Source organism: Buteo buteo, chromosome 10 (assembly GCF_964188355.1).
Source record: "Buteo buteo chromosome 10, bButBut1.hap1.1, whole genome shotgun sequence".
NCBI classification, from domain to species: domain Eukaryota; kingdom Metazoa; phylum Chordata; class Aves; order Accipitriformes; family Accipitridae; genus Buteo; species Buteo buteo.
In genome coordinates, this window is record NC_134180.1 from 27,655,415 (window position 1) to 27,676,547 (window position 21,133).

A 21,133-nucleotide genomic window follows, 5' to 3' on the forward strand; every position below is an offset into this window, starting at 1 on the left:
AGCGGGTGGTGAGCAATTGCCCTGCGCATCATTTGTACATTCCAATCCTTTCATTATTGTTGTTGTCATTTTATTAGTGTTATCATTATTAGTTTCTTCTTTTCTGTTCTATTAAACCGTTCTTATCTCAACCCACGAGTTTTACTTCTTTTTCCCGATTTTCTCCCCCATCCCACTGGATGGGGGAGGAGTGAGCGAGCGGCTGCGTGGTGCTTAGTTGCTGGCTGGGGTTAAACCACGATAGTGAAAGCCCTTGAAAATGTTTGTGCCGGATTGTACATTCATATGGATTTGCATATGACCTTGCAAAACCGGCTTCAGGTATGATAACATAAGCCACTTACTACTGTAACTTTATTAATAATGATAATAATTTGGCAGTTGCATTGTCAAAGAACTTTTTCTCCAACCGTTTACTAGAGAAAGTAGGGAATAAGGGTGGATCAGAAATTTAAAAAAAAAAGAGGAAAAAAAATTTAAACTTTTGCTACTGTGATTTCTACATGGATGGGTTATGATAATCTGTCCTCAATACTGGAAGTCATTGACTGAATCAAGTACTTCAAGCTTCAGCATAATTTAAGAAGTACTTCTGATGTCCGCGTATAAGCAGGCATAGACTTTTCTGAAATATTTTACATCTCTCCACTACAAGAATGTACCTCACAGCCTTAAAAGTGTGGGCCTTGTCAAGCACAACCAGAGTATTCAAGATACTCTTTTAATAACGAAAACCCAAAGTATGAGAAAGCAAGGTGTTGTAGGAAAAAACTAAATCATCTAGGTGAAAGGATGACAAACAAACAAAAGGATAACACAGACCTGAAGGGAAGATGCAGATCAAAGAAATCTGTGAAATTGCTTAGATGCTTTCTAGATGTAAAATAATCATTTTAGTTTAAAAAGTTCTAGTATCTGAAAGTGTTTTCAGCTTTATGAAGTGAGTAATGTATAAAATAACATTCACCTTTATTGTTCCAGAAAGGGCTTATTAATGTTCAAGAGTTTATTAATGTTGCAGCATTTTAACTTTAAAAAGGCAGAAAGGAAGCTAACAAAATTTGACACATTTTATTTTATTGACTTATTTGCAATTAAGACTTCTTGCCTGTTACTTTTTGTAAACTTCAAGTTTTTACTTGGTGCCATTGGTAATTTCCAGCTACTACTGTAGCTTTTAGCATTTACTATTATATAATATACTGTACTGGGAATCTACGAAGCTCTCACTTCCCCTTCTCATTCTTTGTAATAAAAAGCTAGAATGAAAAATCAGTGTACATAACAGAATGATTAAAAGCAATGACTAAACAAAAGAAATTCCTACATACAAAAACCTAATTTCATTAAATAAATGTTTTAATACACAAAACCAATACTGAGGATTGACCACCAGCAAGAGGTAAAAGTAGTGGTTACTGTTGTTTGTGCAGTTGAATATGCTGAGATCTGAAAATTCCACTTTCAATTTTAAATTTCATTTTCCACATGCTGCAAGTGCAGGATGAAGCACTGCCTAGTAAGCATCTTAAGCAAAACTGACTTGCCAGTTCAAGGGGAGGTTTCACAAGACTGAGCTGCTGAGGATCACTGCTTTAGATCCAGAAGCAAAAATAAGACAAGAAAAAAACACATGGAAGCTGCAATCGAGATATGATTCCTGAACCTCTGAAGTCACTGGGAAGATTTTTACCTCATTTTCTTTTAAATTAATTTTAGAAGTAGCAGGATTTAATTCCACAAGAATTATTTCAATGTTTTTTACAGCAAGTCAAATTACTATAGGCCAGAAAACTGCTTTAAAATAGAACTTTTAATATTTTGATAAAGTATAAAGGGATACTTTGATAGAGAAGAACTACATAATTTAAGAGGCAGGTGGTATTAGCTGTTATACAAAACATATTTGAGAATAGGTATCTTAAACTTCCCAGAATGGGAAGCCAATCCTAAAGCAAAACTGCCAATGTTCCAGAGACAAGCCAGGATTTTCAGTAAAACAAGCTTGTAATTCAGAGAAGGAATACTAAACCTAGCACATAAATAGTTTTGAATGAGACTCGGCTACATTTATCATGCAAAAAGACAAGAGAAAACTGTGAAAATCAAACCCAAATATTGCTCATCATAGCAATTTCAGTGTGTGAATTTTTCAGAACTGCAGTTGTCAGACTTTCATCACTAGAGGGCACTAATATTCCAGCTGGATCCAAGCAACTCAAACTACTATGCTATTCAACAGATAAATCCAAGGGTAACATACTTTGCAAAGTCCAAGTAAGATATATGTCCATGGTAAAATCCTGGTTTCATTTCCTTCCAGGAAGTCACATTCTTCACAAATCGGACCTGTAGAAGTACACAGCAGAAAGTGTTTCTGCACAGCTGGAACACATTAAGTTTCCCCATACATGGTATTTTCTGGTTTGTAAGTAAAATCTTACAATGCATTAGAAAAAAAGTCTATTTTGAATATTACCAAAGAACTTGTGCCAGCTAAAATAGACTTTTCTGCAAGCATACAGTTGACTCATTTTAGATCATCGCTATTTAATGATCAGAAACTAAACAAAAGCAGAATACAGCAATCAGAACGGCAGTCCAAGGAAAGCTACCACAAAAAACATTAGCAAGACAAGCATTTAAATTTTTGTCAGTCCATTTTATTTGTGATTTGAAAGGAATGAGGAATTCCCTCAGCAATAAGTAGAAATGCAAGTACACCTTTGATGGAATTGTCTGATCTGTATTTAGTCCCTCAAATAAAAGTGTACCAGATTTACAAGCATGTTCTTAGACCTGTTTTACTGGGACATAAGAAACAAATCTGATGGTTCATTTGCTCCCCCATCCCCAGATCCAATGTATGAGTAATCCAGAAATTTTATAAATGTATACAGTGTAAATTAGAATTATAGTTTACCATTTTTAATAGATATCTTAAGCCTAAAATGTCAGTGAAACTTCCATGTTAAAGCATGAAGGAGCTCTTAAACAAGGGCTGATAAAGCAGTTATCGGCAAACTTCACAAAAATAGGAATAGCTTTACATTTCAAAGAACAAAATAAGATACACGCCCCAAACCAGAAAGTATGATCAAATTAAGTGGGACATGCAAATCCTGATATAGCTTGGCTTTATTAAATGAACAGAATATTTTAAACATCAAAGCATTTAACTCTGAGAGTTATTTCAAAACTAGTGAATTGGATAATAAAGAAAAGATGATAAATTTGTACTGCCTGAGCTGTCTGAAAATGATATGCCATTTCTGAAGCTGAGAATTAGAAGATAGCGTTCCCTGCACATCTACAATATCTTTTCTGTTATACAGTGACATAGATAACCATTAAGATACTGAGGTGAGACAAGAGAGTCAAAAAAGGAAAGTTTGAGAGCTCAAGACAACACACTAACATTCCATAAGGTCTAACGGATTGAAAGTATCCCAAAACATGCTATTTATCATTTATTCTGACCAACCAATTGAGGATTTTAAGAGGCAAGACTGGCCTGCTGCTGTTTCTTCAAACGTGCAAAACTCACAGTCTAGGATTTAAGAGGCTGGTAATCTTTACTTCTTCAAACACTAGCTCTTGGACTCTCAGGTAAAAAAAAAAAAGCACATTACTTTTTAATAACAGGCAGCATTCATTTTTTCAGTGTACAAGTTTCACAGTCTGTGGCATTTCACAATTTAAAACATACATTGCACATGAAAATTGTGGCAAATCTAGCTGAAAAACACTGCACAATGTTATACAATGGTGTTTCATAAACTGCATTTGCTTTCTGTCTGGTTTTGTCTGCAGCACAAACTGGTAATATATCTATGAGACTTTGAATCCAGTTGAACTACCTTTACTGCTACTGAAACAAACCATACTTTCATTGACTGTACCTCTCAAAGATTAATGACATAATACTTTCAGTGGAGAGCCTCAGCTGTGAATATTTCTATTTATAGAAAGAAAGTCAAGAGACTTACCTGGGAAAGAAGCTTCCTAAATGAAAAGTATATATTATCCTCCCTTCCCTCACCCCCAAACCCCAAAATGTCATGGTTGGTTGATACAACTCTGCAAGTAAACCAGTTATGCCATCTATTGTGTGTAGTGCAGCATGCATTTTAAAGCCTACATTTCAGTTACGTTTCCATGAACAAGCTTTCTGAAATCTAGCACCAGCTACATGAAGTGCAAAATCCCAAGGGTCAGTTCTGTCTTAGATCCCCATGCCACCACCACCTGGCATCAAACCTTAGATGTTCCAGTAATGGTTAAAAAAATCCTGTATTGTCTTTGCCTTACAATGTTGTTGTCTGCTAAGGAAATAATTTCTGTGAACATAGGATGGATGTTCTAGCCTTTTATTAACTTTAACACCAGGCAAGCTAAGAGAAGGCTAGGAAGGTTTTGTAAGACAGCTGTGACATTTACATCTGCATTAAGATGGACTAGCAACACGCTGTGCCCCTGAGAACTAAGTTTTTAACACCTATAACTAGCCTGCAGGCAAAGGATTATTTCCCTACTCCCAAGCCCATCCTGAGTTTGAGGCATTCCAAAAAATCAGAATTGTTCCAGGTCACAGCCAGCCTAATGAGTCTGGATTCACACATTTTAGGGCAGAGATGAGTATTGCTTGCTGCTTCATACTGTTAAATATGATCAATTTTACCTTTCTTTTCAGGGCTTAGCAGATACTGGAGCTTTCAAGAGACTGAGCAAGCTTCTCCATCTGAACCCAACTGAGTAAAATTTGAGGTTACTTGAAAAGTTCAGATAGACGTGAATGGAATTCCTGTGAAGTTGTTTCATGGTGCTTTTATATAATCAGCTACAAAGTTGCTTCACAGCCTTTAGTAAGTGAGAAATCAGCTGAGCTTCACTGAATTAAAAAGCCAGATCAAACGTACTCTGGGGGCGTAAGATGTCCTGAAAGGTAAGTTAAATACATTCAGTTTCTAGGACGATAAGAATTTAAAACAAGTCCCAGTGAGCCAGAAGGAAAAAAAAAACAACAAAACAAAACAGCATACTTGGTCTGAGCAAAAAGCCCTGGGAAATCTGTGCATGCAAACCAAGGTGATGTAAGCTGTCATCTCTGTCCACTAACTGCTTCTACCAATCCCTCTTCTCTATAGTCTGAACACACTCACACATACCCTCTGCCCCCAGAAGGTGGTATGGTCATTACCTTGTGGCTTGGTATCACATTGACTTTTGGATACCAAAAAGCCCCAGCTTTTCACATCATCATATTCTAGTTTTGTTTGCCAATTGCTGAATAACTGACTTAAAATTACAAATAACTGGGGGTATGAATATCACAAGCCCAGTCTGGTGAGGACACGTGAGGATCTTCCATTCAAACTACAAAAAAAAAGGGCTCCCAAGTAAGACTGAAGACCAACACAGTGTTCCCATTAACGGAAATCTCAGATTCAGATTTAAAAGGCCAAGCATGATGGGATGCCTGAATCAGAATCTCTCTGCAGGAAGTCACTGGTAGCTTAGCTATCCAAATTGTCATACAAGCTTATGACTTCTAGTTAGCTCTAAATCAGAGGGTCAGCAGTGCGGGAAACAGGCTAGCAGCACACCTTTGGCTGCATGCCATGAGAAACCACAAGCAAGCTCAAGGCAAGGGCAGCTGAGAAGCAATTTTGTGAGATGCTGAAAAGACAGAGTTTACCAGTTCAGCCACAATACAGCCAGGATAGCCGCCTCGCATGAACAGTTCTTCCTCAGAAGGAGAAATACAATTGGCACATGTACAGCAATGGACACTAGTACTCACTAGGCCATCTAACTCCAAGAGAAAAATTCTTAAATGTTCAGGAGCACATGACGGTATTTCCACTTCTAAAAGCGTCACTGCAACCTTTTACTTGTTCCACTTCTGGAACTTCCACTGACAGCCACTGAAACCTTCACCAGCAGAGGAAATAAGTACTACTAAAGTCAGTATGAGTGTGCTATCCTCTGAGAGGTCACTGTTATAGAATACATTTGGAAGCGAGATTATATATTTTCGGGTCGTTCTTTTGAGAAAAATGGAGAGAGAAATTGCAGGAGAAAAAAGAACATGGAACAGAAAAACAGCAAGCTGAGGGAGTGAAATGCTGGATAATTGTATCACGGCTTTTCTATGTTCACAACAATAGTACAGAGAATGTGTTCTCATACCCTCTTTTCTAATAATACATCAAGACTACATGCTGCAAGACAGAACAGTAATTTCGTTCTAAATGTTTTAGATGACAATTTCACCATGTAACAAAAAAGCTTAAGTTTGTGTGGCTGGTATGCCATCCAACTAGCCATAACACAGGCATACTTGTACGGACAAAAAGTATCAGTACTGAAACATGCAAGCAACAAATAAAATCCAACCAAACAACTACTCCAATTTAATGAAAGCAAGTCTTTTTGTTACAGACCACACAGGTCAGAAACGCAACATGGGCAACATGGCACTCAGCTTGCTGCAAAGAAAAGGCCCAACCTGTGGAAAGAGGGGCAGTTCCCACGATCCTGCTGTCAGAGAAGCTGCAAAAGAAAGGAGGCCTGCTGGGAAAAAGTTCCACTTGAAACTAAAATGGATGTGTTAGGGACTCTTATCAGATCATCTCAAATCAGATACAGATGATATTTGGAGTGGATTTTAAATAGTGTTTTTTTCAGATAGCATTCAAGAAGTAAAGGTTTCACATATGGGCAGAGCACTTAAAATCTGTTACAGAATTAGAGTAGTTTGGAAAAAGTACAGAAGTAGTGCATCACAGAAGGCTCACTATTTTACAAATTGATGTCAGGCCCAAGACAATCTTCACCTTGCTTAGGGAGATTTGCTTTAACAAACAGTATAACTGATAAAACAATTTTGTCTCTATGATATGTTTATGTATTTTACTACCAGTGCATATACACCTAATGTACTCAAGCGAGCTGTACTGATGAAGGTGCCATGTGAATATTTCATGCAAATCCAAGCCCACAAAGAGTAAGCCTCATCAGCTACTACTCAGCACCCTTGCCATCTCCAGAATTATGCATTATGACTTACAACAGCAAGTTGCTATCTCGATACACTAAAGATAAATAATTATTTCTACTTCTTTGAACAACTATGCAATACAAAGTTTTTCATCAGCAGCACCTCCCAGTTAATGGCCATTGAAGAAGAGGAATATCAATTGTCTAATTAAACAACATAATTTACCACCTTGGACAACAGCATAGTATCAAACGAAGGCAGGACTGCCAGTACTATATACATGCCCAGCACTGATGGATTTTCATTTTTCAGTAGTTAATTATTACAGTGGAGATGAGGAGGAGAGTTTCTCTTAGGCAAAGCAAAGCCAGTAAAGAACAAATCTGATTTGAATGAAATTCAAACAAAAGTAGAAATTTAAGGCAAGTTTGCCTATGTTTAATTTATACCATCAAGGACTAGCTCTCCTGTCCTTCAAGACAGACCACTACAATTCAAAGAGACACTCTGACAGAAACAGAATCTGTGGCTGGAAGTGCAGCACCAAGTATGACTGACTTGAGCATGATTTTTAATTAACAGACATAGGCTTGTTAAGTGTTTTGAAAAATCACTCTGCTTAATGCACAGGTCTTTAGTAACTGTTCTATGCAGTGGACAAGACTACAGGGATGGCTACCAGATTTACTCTTAGTAATCCCGTATGACATCACCTTCATATTTAGGAAAAGATTTCACAACAGCAAAAACCCAACAGTAACACAACCTCACTATCACAACAAAGGTTCCCAGTACTACCCCAAGTACACTCTATGTCCCCTGCACGGAGATCCCTACCTCACTCTTTCTCCCACATACAGAACTGAAAGTGGAGGGCCCATTACCATCTGCTTCCCCTCACCCCACTCCAGCAGCTGTTCTGAGCTGCTTCTGCCTGTAGGCATGCACTTCTAAAGGAGCTGGAAGCCTCAGTGCTGACATGCTGCAATGCAGAACAGCTCCTGCTTCTGCTGCATATCAGCTTAAGATGATCAGCATACATCCAGTAGTACACACCTGAGAGTTTGGAAACATTTGTTTTACAGACAGGGATGATGACATAGTGATGTTTCAGACCTTTGACCTGGGTTCCCTGCATGTGCAGTCACAACAAGCAAAGAAATATTATTTTAAAAATTAAAACAAAATATCTACTCCCTCACCACACCCCACCCTGAGAAAAACAAGAGCATTGATCCTTCATCATCTTTTTTTAATACTCATCATCTGATGCAGTGGTAGCCACGATCATTTCTAGCCTGGAACTACACTGACTTTAGTGAGAACTTTAAGTGGATGCAAAGTGACCCATCCTTTAGACTGCAAGCTATTTACAACCACTTCTTTCTACTGTTTTTTATCACCTGTGCAACCTGACCAGACCTCGTGCCAAAGACAGAAGTATAGCCCTGACAGCATGGCACAGTGCCTGCACTACTCAGAGAGGAAATCACATAAGACTGCATTCACTGCAGATGGAGATGACAGGCAAATACTATTATGCAGCCAAAAGGCAGACAGTTGACAATACAATAAACTTTTACAGCTATAACAACAAAGGTCATTTCTTCCCTAGCTGTGTCCCTCTTTAGCTTTGTTTATGTCCGATAAACAGATACTTGCCACCTCCAGTAGCCCAGCTGTGGATTAATTTATTAATAAATAATATTCTCTACAAAGAAAATATAAACACATTAGAATTCATTTATATTGGAAAAAGTGACATAAAAGCCAATTCCATCAGACCATATAAGTTTGCAAGAGCAAAAAAGTTTTCTATACTTTCCCCTTGTTTAATAAAGGCATCCCAAATGCAGCAGCTTACCTGATCTTGCAGAGACATAACAGGATTATTTTTGGTTGTATTGATATGTAGAACATGATATTTGTTCTTTGCACAAAGATCATAGGCAATATTTGTGAAGGATGTGCTGGCAGTCTTAGGTACTCTGTTGTAAATAATCACCACATCATCTTCTTCATCCAGTGTCACATCTTGTCGCGGGCCATCTACTGTATGACGTTGCTCTATTTCTCTGACTTCATGTCTTGCAATAGCCCTTTCTGTTCAAGGATGACAAATACAAAATTATGATGTAAAAATCACTAATTTGAATTTCAAACCATAGAATGCAAATAACCTGGTAAAAAGCAGTAACTCCTCAGCAATAAAGGAAACACTTGCTGTCATATATATTTCTGACACATCTGAAGCAAAACTTAATCTATAAAATGTATGAATGATAAAAAGTGAGTTAGTCTGACACAGAACATGAAGACTAGAAAACAACATGCTTAGGGAACACATACCGTATTCTGTGACTCACACTAATGTTACTGAAAGCCACTGCCTCTAAAGAAAAATGTCTATAATGCACTATCAAAATGGTGACATCCCCAAGATACCCCAAATTTCTATAAAAGACCTATTTAAAAATTATAATTGAAGTAATAACTCAAGCAATTTGGAGAATATGAATTTTCTGAAAACAGTAGAAACACTAACACTAGAGATTTAGTCAATTAACTGTGTAGAGGCACCGGAACTCAGATGAAACCATTGTTTTGTTATTTCAATTGATACAAGCCCCAAGCATAAAGCATTACAATAAATGGGTTTGCAAAAATTCAGTTGGATTTATTAATTTCAAGTTTGACAAGAATAGAAGCACAAGATGCTTACGAAACAGTTAACAATAAGGTGAAGAGTGATCTCCAAGTACTGAAATACATCAAATACATCAATAAGAAACAAACATAGAAACACAAGCTATGAATAAGACGTTTTCGCAAGGTGAGTACATTGCAAATAAACCATTTTTCCTTTTATGCAAAGGGCAATACTTTGAGTAATTGAACTCTGCTTCAAGTGTTAAGACCCTATTTGGAAAATAAACCCCACAGTATTACAGCTTTCCCCCTCCCCCCCGCTGCTGAATATCAAATAGTTTGTGCTGATTCAGACACAGCTTTATTCTGTTCTAGGTAAGTATATACTTGTCCTGGTTTTGGCTAGGATAGAGTTAATTTTCTTCCTAGTAGATGGTACGATGTGTTTTGGATTTAGTGTGATAATAATGTTGATAACACACCGATGTTTTAGTTGTCGCCAAGTAGCGCTTTTCCTAAATTAAGGATTTTTCAGTTTCCCATGCTCTGCCAGCAAGCAGGTGCACAAGAAGCTGAGAGGGAGCACAGCCAGGACAGCGGACCTGAACTAGCCAAAGGGATATTCCATACCATAGAACATCACGCTCAGCATATAAACTGGGGGGAGTTGGCTGTGAGGGGCGGATCGCTGCTCGGGCATCGGTCAGCCGGTAGTGAGCGATTGCGTTGTGCATCACTTGTCTTTTCTTGTTTGTGGGGTTTTTTCCTCTTTTTTCTTATATTCCTTTTCATTACAATTACAATTATTATTATTATATTTTATTACTATTAGTGTATTACATTTTATTTTACTTTAGTTATTAAATTGTTCTTATCTCAGCCCACGAGTTTTACTTTTTTTTTCAATTCTCCTCCCCATCCCACTGGCAGGGGGGAGGAGTGAGCGAGTGGCTGCATGGTGCTTAGTTGCTGGCTGGGGTTAAACCACAACAATAACAATACTTTAATACAATTTGTAATACAGATGTCAAAGCATCTTTTCTGATTCATTTATTGTGATATTGCCTTTAATAATGTATTCAAAGAAATCTGCGTTGGCCAACCACAAGCTGAAGTTGGTATCAGAAGAGTAACCTATAATTCACTGTATTATGTTCTTATGCAGGGTATAGCTCTTTCTGGATGACACGCTTTTAACAGCAGCAGCTCTTGGCCCTTACTTCCCTGGCTTCCTGTAACCCAGCTCTTTCTACTCTTTTTCATTACTTCTCTTTAATTATAACATAAAATCATTTTTAAAGCAGAATCATTAAGCTGTGAACACCACTAGCCTGTAATTCCACATAAATTGTCTTCAACCACAAACTTCCATCTGTCTGAAATGCTTCAAAGCTTAAACTCACTCACTCTCTCATATGCTCGTATCTCACACCCCATAACTAAGTTACATCAGTATGAAAATGTTTGTAGAAAATGCTTATTGAGTATATCTCAATTTTCCACATGACATCTGTTGCTCCCCACTACATCAGTCACAGTTTTTGCTCCTTCCTTTCTCATTTGCTACCTCTCTCATCACTGCTGGCAAACGTCCTATTTTGGAAAGTGATGAGGCAACAGACACAGGTTTCATCTATCTGAAGAGGACTACAACGAAAAGGGACCAGCACGACTACCCGTCCTGCCAGTAACAGATTAGAGGAAGCATTTGGTAGGAGACATAGTTAACCACATAGCTGCCCAAGGCTACATGGATACTGCACAGCAGCTAGAGAGACTGAAATGAAACAAATTTAATTTGTATTTTCTACACCAGAGTAGTAGATCTCAGCTAGATTTGAATCTTAACTGCACAGACCTCCAGAGCTGACAAGGCTGGCTGGTGCAGAGGGAAGCTTCCCCTTTTACATGTAAGAAGTAAACATTTGTGAGAAATAGACATGATTTGCATGAAGAGTGATGAGAAGTGTTCCTCTAACGAGGTATTTGAAACCATGATGATTCAAGAATTAGTGTGATAAGTGCACTTTAAAGGCTATGCATAAGATATAAAAGATGTATGATTAGATGCAATTAGCAGAAAGGCTATTGCATACAATCACCTTCAACTTCATATGCTGAGAGGGGAAAGCAAGAACCCATGCAAGGAGGAGAACCTTCACAACTGCGAAGTACACAGACAGTCCTATTATCAAAGAATATGGAGGCTTTATATTTCCAATTAGAATGAAAACTAATCTTTATGAAGCAGAACCGAAATCACTTTTTTAAGTAACTGCAATAGTTAAAACCCAAAAGCTGAGATGAAGTGCAGGATATAAACTGCTGAAGTGCAAAGGAAGCTAGAGCTAGTGAGAAGCATCTGAAAGTGTCTAACTGGTCAGCCATCCTAATGGCCTATTTCACTGTAGTCTATTAATAACACAAGGAAAATTGCAAGTTTTGTAAATATGCACGTTTTTCCCAGTCAAGAATAGTTTGCAGTTTTTCCTGTGAAGTCAGGAAGCTGTTTCGTTACTTTCTGAAAAGTCAGGTGAACTCTTAAAATGGCACATGATTTGATCCGTATGAAATTTATTTATGTATTTATTTATTTATTTGGGGAGGGGGAAGAGGTCCAGTGATGGTAACATGCAACTGAGAATAGTTTTTGGGATAACTAGTTAACCAGAAGTTAGAGAATTTGAGGAGTTGATGGGCATTTGATTAACAATTTCATTTGCTCTTCTATAAAATTTAAATAATCTTGGAAGTAAAAGTCCTGTAGTAATGGCTGAAAAATGAACATTGCTTGTATGTTTTTAGAAGTATGGTAGAAAACGCAAAGTATGCGTTAATGACTTTTTACATGTGAAAGATAGGGAGGAAGAAGATGCTAGGTATTTATTAACTATATTTTGTTTACCAAATATCTCCTTAGATGACAGCCCTGCAAATTTAACTTTGATTATGAGAACTTGTCTATGTAAGGTTGGATTGGTTTCACTGAAATCAATTTTAAAACAAATCATCAGGTTAGGTCATTTCTTTCCCATCAGAGATCCTGTGGACAAAATGATGTCCTACAGTCTCATTGCTTTCATTGCATTCTATTTAAACTTGATTTTGTAACAAAAACATCTAGGCAAAATTATTAAGAATCAAGTGTCTAAACTGGGTTAAGACTGTCCACACTAAGTTTGACACTAATTAACTACATCAACTTAAAAAGATAAGCAGCATTTAAGTAAGTGGTACTTTGAATACAAGACAGATTTTCATAGTAATATAATACAGGATAATTTTAAGGCATAAAATATTCTGTCTCACTTTTTTATTACTGCCTGTTCGGGTTCACTGTAATAAATAATATAATTACTCTACAGTCAGGGAAAATGCTGTTCTGTCATCAGCAGTTGTCCCACATGCAAACATTCATCAACTGCAAGGACAGTTTGCACACAGGCAACACCATATATGATCAGCGTAATAAAGGTTGCTACAGTGTTTATTTACCAGCAGATGAATTACTTGCAGAAAGTCTTCAGCTGGCAGAAGCAGCTGTTTTGTAAACAACAGAACAAGCTTGTTTTCTCACCTATTTGTCTACATGTTCTTTGAAATCCTCCTTTATCCCATTTCTGTAACTGTCAGCATCTTCCCATGACTTACATTTCTTGAGCCATCCTCTTGTAGCAATAAACCAGGAAATATCATGGCTAGCAACAAGTTGTTTTGCCAGTCAGATGCTACCAGAAAATAACATATAATGGACAAGTTATGTCTTCTCTTTCAGCAGAAGCACTAACAGCAACATTCAATCTGTATGCCACCACTGATTATGGAAAAATTCAAAATTATCTTGAAGATCACTGCCCTTTCAATCAAAGCAGTTTGCCAATAAATTTGTCAAAAAGTTATTAACAGGAAAAGTAACACTTGGAGAGAAATGGACAGACCAAGTTTGATTGCTTAAGCGTTATTTTGTTAGGATCTCAGCCAATAAAATCACCTGTGAAAATGCACCAGACCCATTCATATCTATAAAAATATTTGAAAACCCAACTGAACAATATTTACATAATTATATAAACATATCACTGTGATCATAAGCAGTTATTTGTCTACATTCCTTGCACATTCAAACAGATGAATATCTTAGGTAAAACAAGTTTATTAGCATTTACTTCAAATCCAAGTGTTAACTGCATACAAAACACAATCTTCCCAAACAAAATAGAGTGGCATGGATTTTAACAACTTAAAGGTTAACAAAACAAAACATTTCAAATTCCTCACATTTTTCACAAAAGCACAAGACCCTCCTGGGACTTCTTAACAAGAAAATCTATCAAAATCAGAAACTCTTCTTTCCCCTATAGCTTAGCACTCTTGATGAAGGATACATTTTGAACCTCACTGGCTGTCAAATTCAAGTTAACTGAGTAGCCAGAAGAATAATTCAGAGCATACCGCTCTAGTTCCCCAAACTACGCTCTTTGTCCTCTATGTCTGTTTTCCTTCTGTATGTATCTACAGATAGTATTTAGGCTCTCTCTTCAACGTGTCTTATGCGCCTGCCATGCTTCCTTGTGAAACCTCCCACTCAGATGAGGAGAGGCTCAGTCTTAAAATAAATTTTAGCTCAGCAGCCTTCAAGTGTTGCCCACAGAAGAAAAAAATGTGGATTCAAACTTCACTCACACTGATTTGATGTGAAGGAACCAGACAGCTAGGATTGATAGCACCATCCCTGAGCAAACAGTTGCTGTGTATTCACAATACTGGATGCCACTTCAAACCAATAAGCAGGTTTCTTCCAGTTGGGAACAATATTGAAGCCAGCTGACTTGGTGTCTCAGCTTTCTTTCCACTGTGCTCCCAGGCCAATTAGGCAAGCAGCTGGTAGCCTGAGGCACTGAGCAGCTCTCAAGCTGTTTCCTTGCCCAAAAGCTGCATTAAACACATGATTGGCCTAACTACTGAACCAGGGCAGGATGGAAATCCTACTCACTATTGACTCCATTCTCCTCTGATGAAGAATGAAAACTGAACAGCAGCTTAAAAATGAACGATAATTATGTTGCAAAGTTAATGTCCTGATTCATTTTCAAATTATATCCACCCACCATATACACGTAGCCTTCATCCTTCACTGAAATGCAGCCCCCTCCGGGAGCTGTTTAGCAGCACGCTACTTACAAACCAGAGCAGTGCTGCTTTATGTGGATATCAATACTTCAGGGATGGAGAGGAGGAGAGAAAGAATCAATGGTGCTATGACTATACCCAGTTAAAACTGCAGGAAAAATATAGATTGAATTAATAAAAAAATGCCTAAAGTCTAATTTGTTCAAGGTATCAGTATTAACATACCAACTCTTTCAAAGATCTTTAAGAATAACAACAATCTATACTGCTCTAGTTTCAAGTCTTACAGCAGAACCACTACACTAGTTCTTCAGCAACTTGGTGACTCAAAGACCAACGTTTTGGGCAAGCCTTTGGTTTCTCCTACTTTATTTTCCTCTGTAAAGGCATTCCATGAAGCCTGCTGTCTCTCTATTGCTGATTAATGAAAGTTTACTCCTCTCCAAGGCAATTCTGGGTGAACCACTGGGTGGAGGGGGAGTGTCAGTAAAGTGCAGCAAACTTTACCTTCCCGCTCCAGTAACTACAGTGCTCTTCAAACCAGTCCAGGGGACTTCAGATTCTCTCAAGTGTGACTGCTTACAACTATCTCTATGTGACCATCCTTTAAATTGTAATTAACTATTCCGTTTTCCATTAGCATATGTAAATATACATATTACAATCAACATCAAGAAACAAGGAAAGCAAAATGCTGGCTATATGATAGAAGTACAAACTGCTAGTCTTGCAACGTCTCTGTTTATCAGAGGTGAGTGACTTTCCACTGGCAAAACAAATACAACTTAAGTGTGAAACAATACAACACAGGCACATTTACCCCCCATTGTACCATATTTTTATTAAGAAAAATAATAAAAGGATTGCTACAAAACAAAACTGCAATATTAGTTATGATTTTGCAGTCACCGGCGAAACCTGACTCTAGCAAGAACGTTGGTATTCAAGCAGCAGATGACTGCCCTTAGACAGAGGCTGGATGGTCCTATTGTGTTCCCCCCCACGCTATTGTCAATCATTTCACATCTCCAGAAATTCTGGTTAACAAAGATACCATTCGGGGAACCACAATTCTGGAAATCACTGCTAATGCCATATGCAATAGCCATAATTTATTCTCCTTAAAAGGAGTACCTTGGATGTTTTGCTTTCTTCTTTTCTTAGAACTTATCTGTGCATCTCAGAACAGCTTACCTAACTAAAAACGTCTTAACACTTAAGATATTTTAGCTATTTGCATTTTAGACAAAAGACTATTGGTCTCATTTGCAAATCTAGCTATCTTTAATCAGCCTATGAAATATCTACTAAAACTTCTAATTTAGTGTTTGCCTTTAAAAAGTCCTCAAATTCCAGGACAGCCTCAGCACATATGTGCTCTGAGCCCAGTTCTGACCCACAGCAAGTGAAGATCACGTGCAAAGCACATAAAAGGACTGAAACAGAACACAAAATACCAGAAAAGTTATTTTAAGTTTTTTCAGTCAGGTCAAAAAAATCCATCTTTTCCTTCCCCTTCTAAAAATTCAGTTGCCTTAGTGTCAAGAGGTTCTAACGACTAATTTTAGAAATTTCATTCCAGCTTGTTTTTTTCCAGTAAGGCATGAAAGAAACAGGTATAAGAGATCTTCTGTAATAAAACCCAGTAGTTTAGTGAACAATTAAAAGTCACTAACTCTGCCAAAACATTTTCTTTAATAGTGGTTAATGCATTTTCAGAACAGAAAGAAAAAGAACAGTCCACACAGAAGAGAATTGTTTTCAAACTCCAAACTTTAAACTCCAACAAATCCACAGTGGAACTAGTTAAAAGCAAAAATAATCCCCCTAAAAAACCCAACAAGAACCAGCAAGGAGGCACCTCCAGCTAGGCACTGAGATCGGTAACTAAAATCTAATGCAGCAGCCGTCTGAAAATTAGAAGTAGTGATGCTGAAAAACCTGCTACAGTTTCATTAGCATTTGATACTTGTCATTTAATTTCAAGATAGCATTTTTGCCAGGGCTTTATTTTGAACACATAAGTAGAAGCATATTGATTAGTGTGTAATATTGTTAAGGGTTTGATATTAAACTAAGAAGAAAAAAAAAATTTTTACCAAACAGTGAAATCACTATCCCACATATACATCCAAGCTGGTTTTAACGTCAGAGCCTGCACTTCTCATTTTTCTGCAAATCGTTTTTAGTTGATCAACTGATCAACTGCATTTGTAAGGAAGAGAGTATTTGAAGATTAAGCTCTGACCAAGTACTTCCCTTTTTTATTTTAACTACAGTTTACATACAGGCTTACACATTTTTCCTTCCAGCCCTCTGTTGGGCAGAATATTTTTATGAAAGACTATGTTGTGGTCCTTTTTTGACACAAGATCAGACATACCATGCATGTACTGTAAAGTCAATCTGTGTTTTAGTTACATAATACATAGGACCGGTAAGGGCCTACATCTCAAGTTGTCCCAGGAAGGGCAAAACTAAACAAAAACCTATGAAAAGTCACAGATCAGATGAATTGCATTTATGGATCAAAGCTTAGGTACCTCAACAAGCACAGTAACTCCCAGAAAAAATATGGATTTTAGCTGACATTTATACATAATAACATCCAGTAAACCAGAAAAAAATGAGGGTTCATTCCACCAAATATGAAATTTTGAAAAATTTGTAAATGCTTGAAAAGAAAGGGTGCATACTAAAAATACATCTTCAGCTGTAACTATAGCATCATTACTATGACTCCTGAATATTACAAATAATACTAATTACAAAGTTACATAAAAATTTACAGAAACATTTTAGGCAACATGGTATAGTAGTAAGATTTAAAAATAAGCATATGTCAAACAGCTCCATAAACTCTCCAGCTTCAGACTGAACTGTTTTGCTTGACACAAGTGTTGAATTCAAGTTAATGATTTAGCATGAGAGCAAACACAATAGACATCATTCATCTTTTTTTCCACCCAGTCACTTGCAATTTCAGTTTTCTTTAGGACAAGGAAACCTGAATAACAGATAGCTGTAAAGAGAAGGATGTAATCACACAAGGGAAAGGTTTGTGGCTTTTCAGAACCCCCAAACTGTCAGTGGACTGTTATGAAGTACTGTGACTACGATAACAGCAATGAAAAATACTTGCAAATCACGAATTTGTTCTCTAAATAACAAACCACAGCTGAGCATGTAGGAGCAGAGCTTGCTCTTATTTATAGTGCCTTAATATCGTAATGCAGGTCTTCAGTGTTAGCAAGAAAAGTTAATGGAACTGTTTTATACACGGATACAGTTGTCACAAGCGTTCTACTATACAAATGTGCATGTCACTCCTTCAAGCAAAATCCAATTCAAATAATGAAAGCAAGCAAGATCAATGTAGATCATCTGACTCCATTTAGTAAGGCAGCCTGGAGACTGTTTTGTTATTTTATACAGGCTTTCTCCAGACATACAATCATTTACCTTTTCTAAAAGTGTACTGGCTAGCATAAAACCAAAAAGGATCACTCAACTGTCTGTTGAAATAATTGAAAGACATGTATGTATGGACAGTGCTGTATTACAGTAAGTCACCACTTTTAATAAAGCTAATCGGTATGATATACTGTTATTTCCAACATATTACACTTATATCCCTGCTTGTCTTCACACTTCTTGGCTAAACTAGCCTAATCTGGAAAACAAACTATTGCCAGCTGGTCTAGCAGCCAAAAAAAGGAAGGTGGCAAACAGCATTGCCTTCTGATCAGAACGACAACTGACATGGTTAAGGTAGAAGATCCAAATATTTTATTAGGAATCTTAGGAAGTTAGAGTACCAAGAATAAGATTATGTTAACTCTATGTAGTACCAACAGATACAGCATGGTATTTGCTTAATTAACATTGCCTGTGTACAGAATAAGCATTTACAGAGATAAACATGATTTCTGATGTTAATGTAGTTATAGGAGTTTGTGTAAAGTCCTTTGAAAAAAACAGAAATTAGTCTGCATGCTGAATGAGCCCCACTGTTGTTAAGTCATAACAGAATTAATTTTAATTACATTTTTAAAATACTGACTAGATAAGCTCTTGATTATACTTTTTGTTTTCTTTGTGAAAACCATTTATCTTGCTCTTAGCTTCATTTTAAGAACTTCAATTTAATTCTACACCCTGGTTGCTTTACATACAAATCAAAAGTATGTCTTATTTTTCCCAAAAACCTGCAAATTGTTATTTGAGAGATTTGCTAGCTCATGTAGCTTAAATATCAACATATACATAAAAAAATACTGCTTTATCTTTTCTTCCAATCTTAGGCTTGCAGACTAAAGACCTCATCTGAGATGGAGATGGAGATGAAAAAGATAAGCATGAATAAATATAAGCTCTAACAACACACAGACCACTCAAAAATTACATTTCAGAAACCTCAAAGCCATTTTAAACAAATTAAAGTACGAGAAAAATTCTTTTTTAATTAAATGCTAGAACTACAACAAACACTAAATTAAATAGTTCTTAAACTACCTCTGGAAAACTCTTCTTGCTATATCTTACGCCTCTTCACACCCTGGGGGTCCAAGCTCAGGCAGAACTAGGAAAACAAATACATGCAGTATCAACCTCGTTCCTTTCCGAATAAAATAATCACCTGCTTTAAAGGTAGTCCTTCCTCTCTGATTTTCAGAGGATTAAAAGGACCAGTGGCCCAGTGGACTCAAGGAGTCAGTAGATGGAATATTACAAAGGAAAGCCTGCAAGTCCTTGCAACATGCACCCTCCCTGGCTCTAACCCTGGAAATTCAGTTGGGCTTTCATGAGAGAAGCCCAGATTAAATCCCCAGGATTAGTTCAAAATCATGCATTAGAGAACACTTGTGACACAAGTAGCCAGTTAATGCAAACCTTCCACACCCATCCTCTTCATGCTAAGAAACAGTGGCAGTCATACTTAGTTCAAATATATTTGCATACCAACAACACTACTATAAAAACTCTTTGCAGCAGACACTGATTAGCAAAATAAAAATTACACAAGCAAGAGCTTTATCTAGTTTCATGTCAGTGTGATATGGAGCTCCTTGTCCTTGGTAAAAACAGAAACAGTACAGGATTGGTGAGGTGTGCAGTAAGGTGGTTTTGTACAAAAAACTTCCCACTGGTAGGAGAGCCAGCTGCTCACTGAAAGCCTCTGGGTGTTAATCCTGATTTGGGTTGGATTAAGCTTTGTAATTAAAAAGAATTGTTTTCCTACATGCATGAGAAACATTTTGTTCTTCCCCCAAATCAGTCTGGTTTTGAACAAGGAGGACTGTTTGATGAAAATTGGACCAGAACAAAAGGGCATTCCCTCACTGCATCTTAGGAAGCTGTTGCAAACAGGTAAAAACAACTCCAGCCCCTTGCTCAGACTTTTGGTCCCACAGCAGTAAGGGATACAATAGGTTTGTATTAATCAATCTCTAACAATGCTTCCTGACTAAAATACACCACAATTATTTATTATCAGATGTCATTACTGACATCTGACTTACTAAAAGTCAGAATTGCAGAAAGTTATGCTGGATAGTGCAATGCCACTGAAATAAAAGTAGAAAAGAACTCCTACAGATACCACCAGTAAGATTAGAGAAAAAAGGAATGAAGATTCTCTTTTGAGTATTTCAAATTCATTAAAATATTCATTTTATGAAGGCCCCTGGAACAATGGGAAAGATAATTTAGCTTTACATATCATTTTGTTGGCAGTTGATGTAGAATTGCACAGCATATAAAAAGCTGACTGGTCTTGGGAAAAAAAACAACAAAAAACCAACCAAACAAAAAAACCAAACCCAACAAAAACCCTAAACCAACCACCAGAAACACCCACATATTTGGTCAGATTATCTTTTGCAGACATTAAGACTTTAAAGGTAGTCCTTCCTCTTATACAAGCAGAGTAAGCTGCTTCCAATAATAGTCAATAGCCTAAAATCTAGCATTAACCCATTTCTAACATGGCTGAAACCTGTAGAGCTCTGTAAGGGAATAATCCTTTTGCTGTCATTCAGAGAGAAAGTGTTTTGAACTGTCAATATCGAGCCACTTAAGGTATTTTAACTTGATATTAAAGAATATATTACATGGTCAGCACAGGTAAGAGCAGCAATGCTAAAACTACATTTTGAAGTAAAGATTTGTTGAAACATCATGGCCCATGTTCCCAGAGAAAGAAGGTGTGTGACATTGAGAATTACATGCTCTCGCCAGAGATGCAAGTTTTGGTCTCAGCTCAGCTTTCCCCAGAGAAGCTGTACAGCTGTAACGCTTCCTTTCTATGCCAGTATTGAAGCTACTATAGTCATCTAAAACAAGCTTTTA

General features: G+C 37.1%; 1 protein-coding gene across 1 annotated transcript in view; it reads right to left on the reverse strand.

Moving 5' to 3' along the window:
• The window catches only part of HS2ST1 (heparan sulfate 2-O-sulfotransferase 1), an 84,748-nt gene that overhangs the window by 13,936 nt on the left and 49,679 nt on the right, over window positions 1–21,133 (reverse strand). Inside the window, exons 2-3 of the mRNA XM_075039080.1 lie at window positions 8,868–9,106; window positions 2,264–2,349 (exon numbers count right to left, since the gene is read on the reverse strand). Coding sequence (XP_074895181.1) covers window positions 2,264–2,349; window positions 8,868–9,106 — 325 coding nt within the window. The remainder of the gene's footprint in view (window positions 1–2,263; window positions 2,350–8,867; window positions 9,107–21,133) is intronic.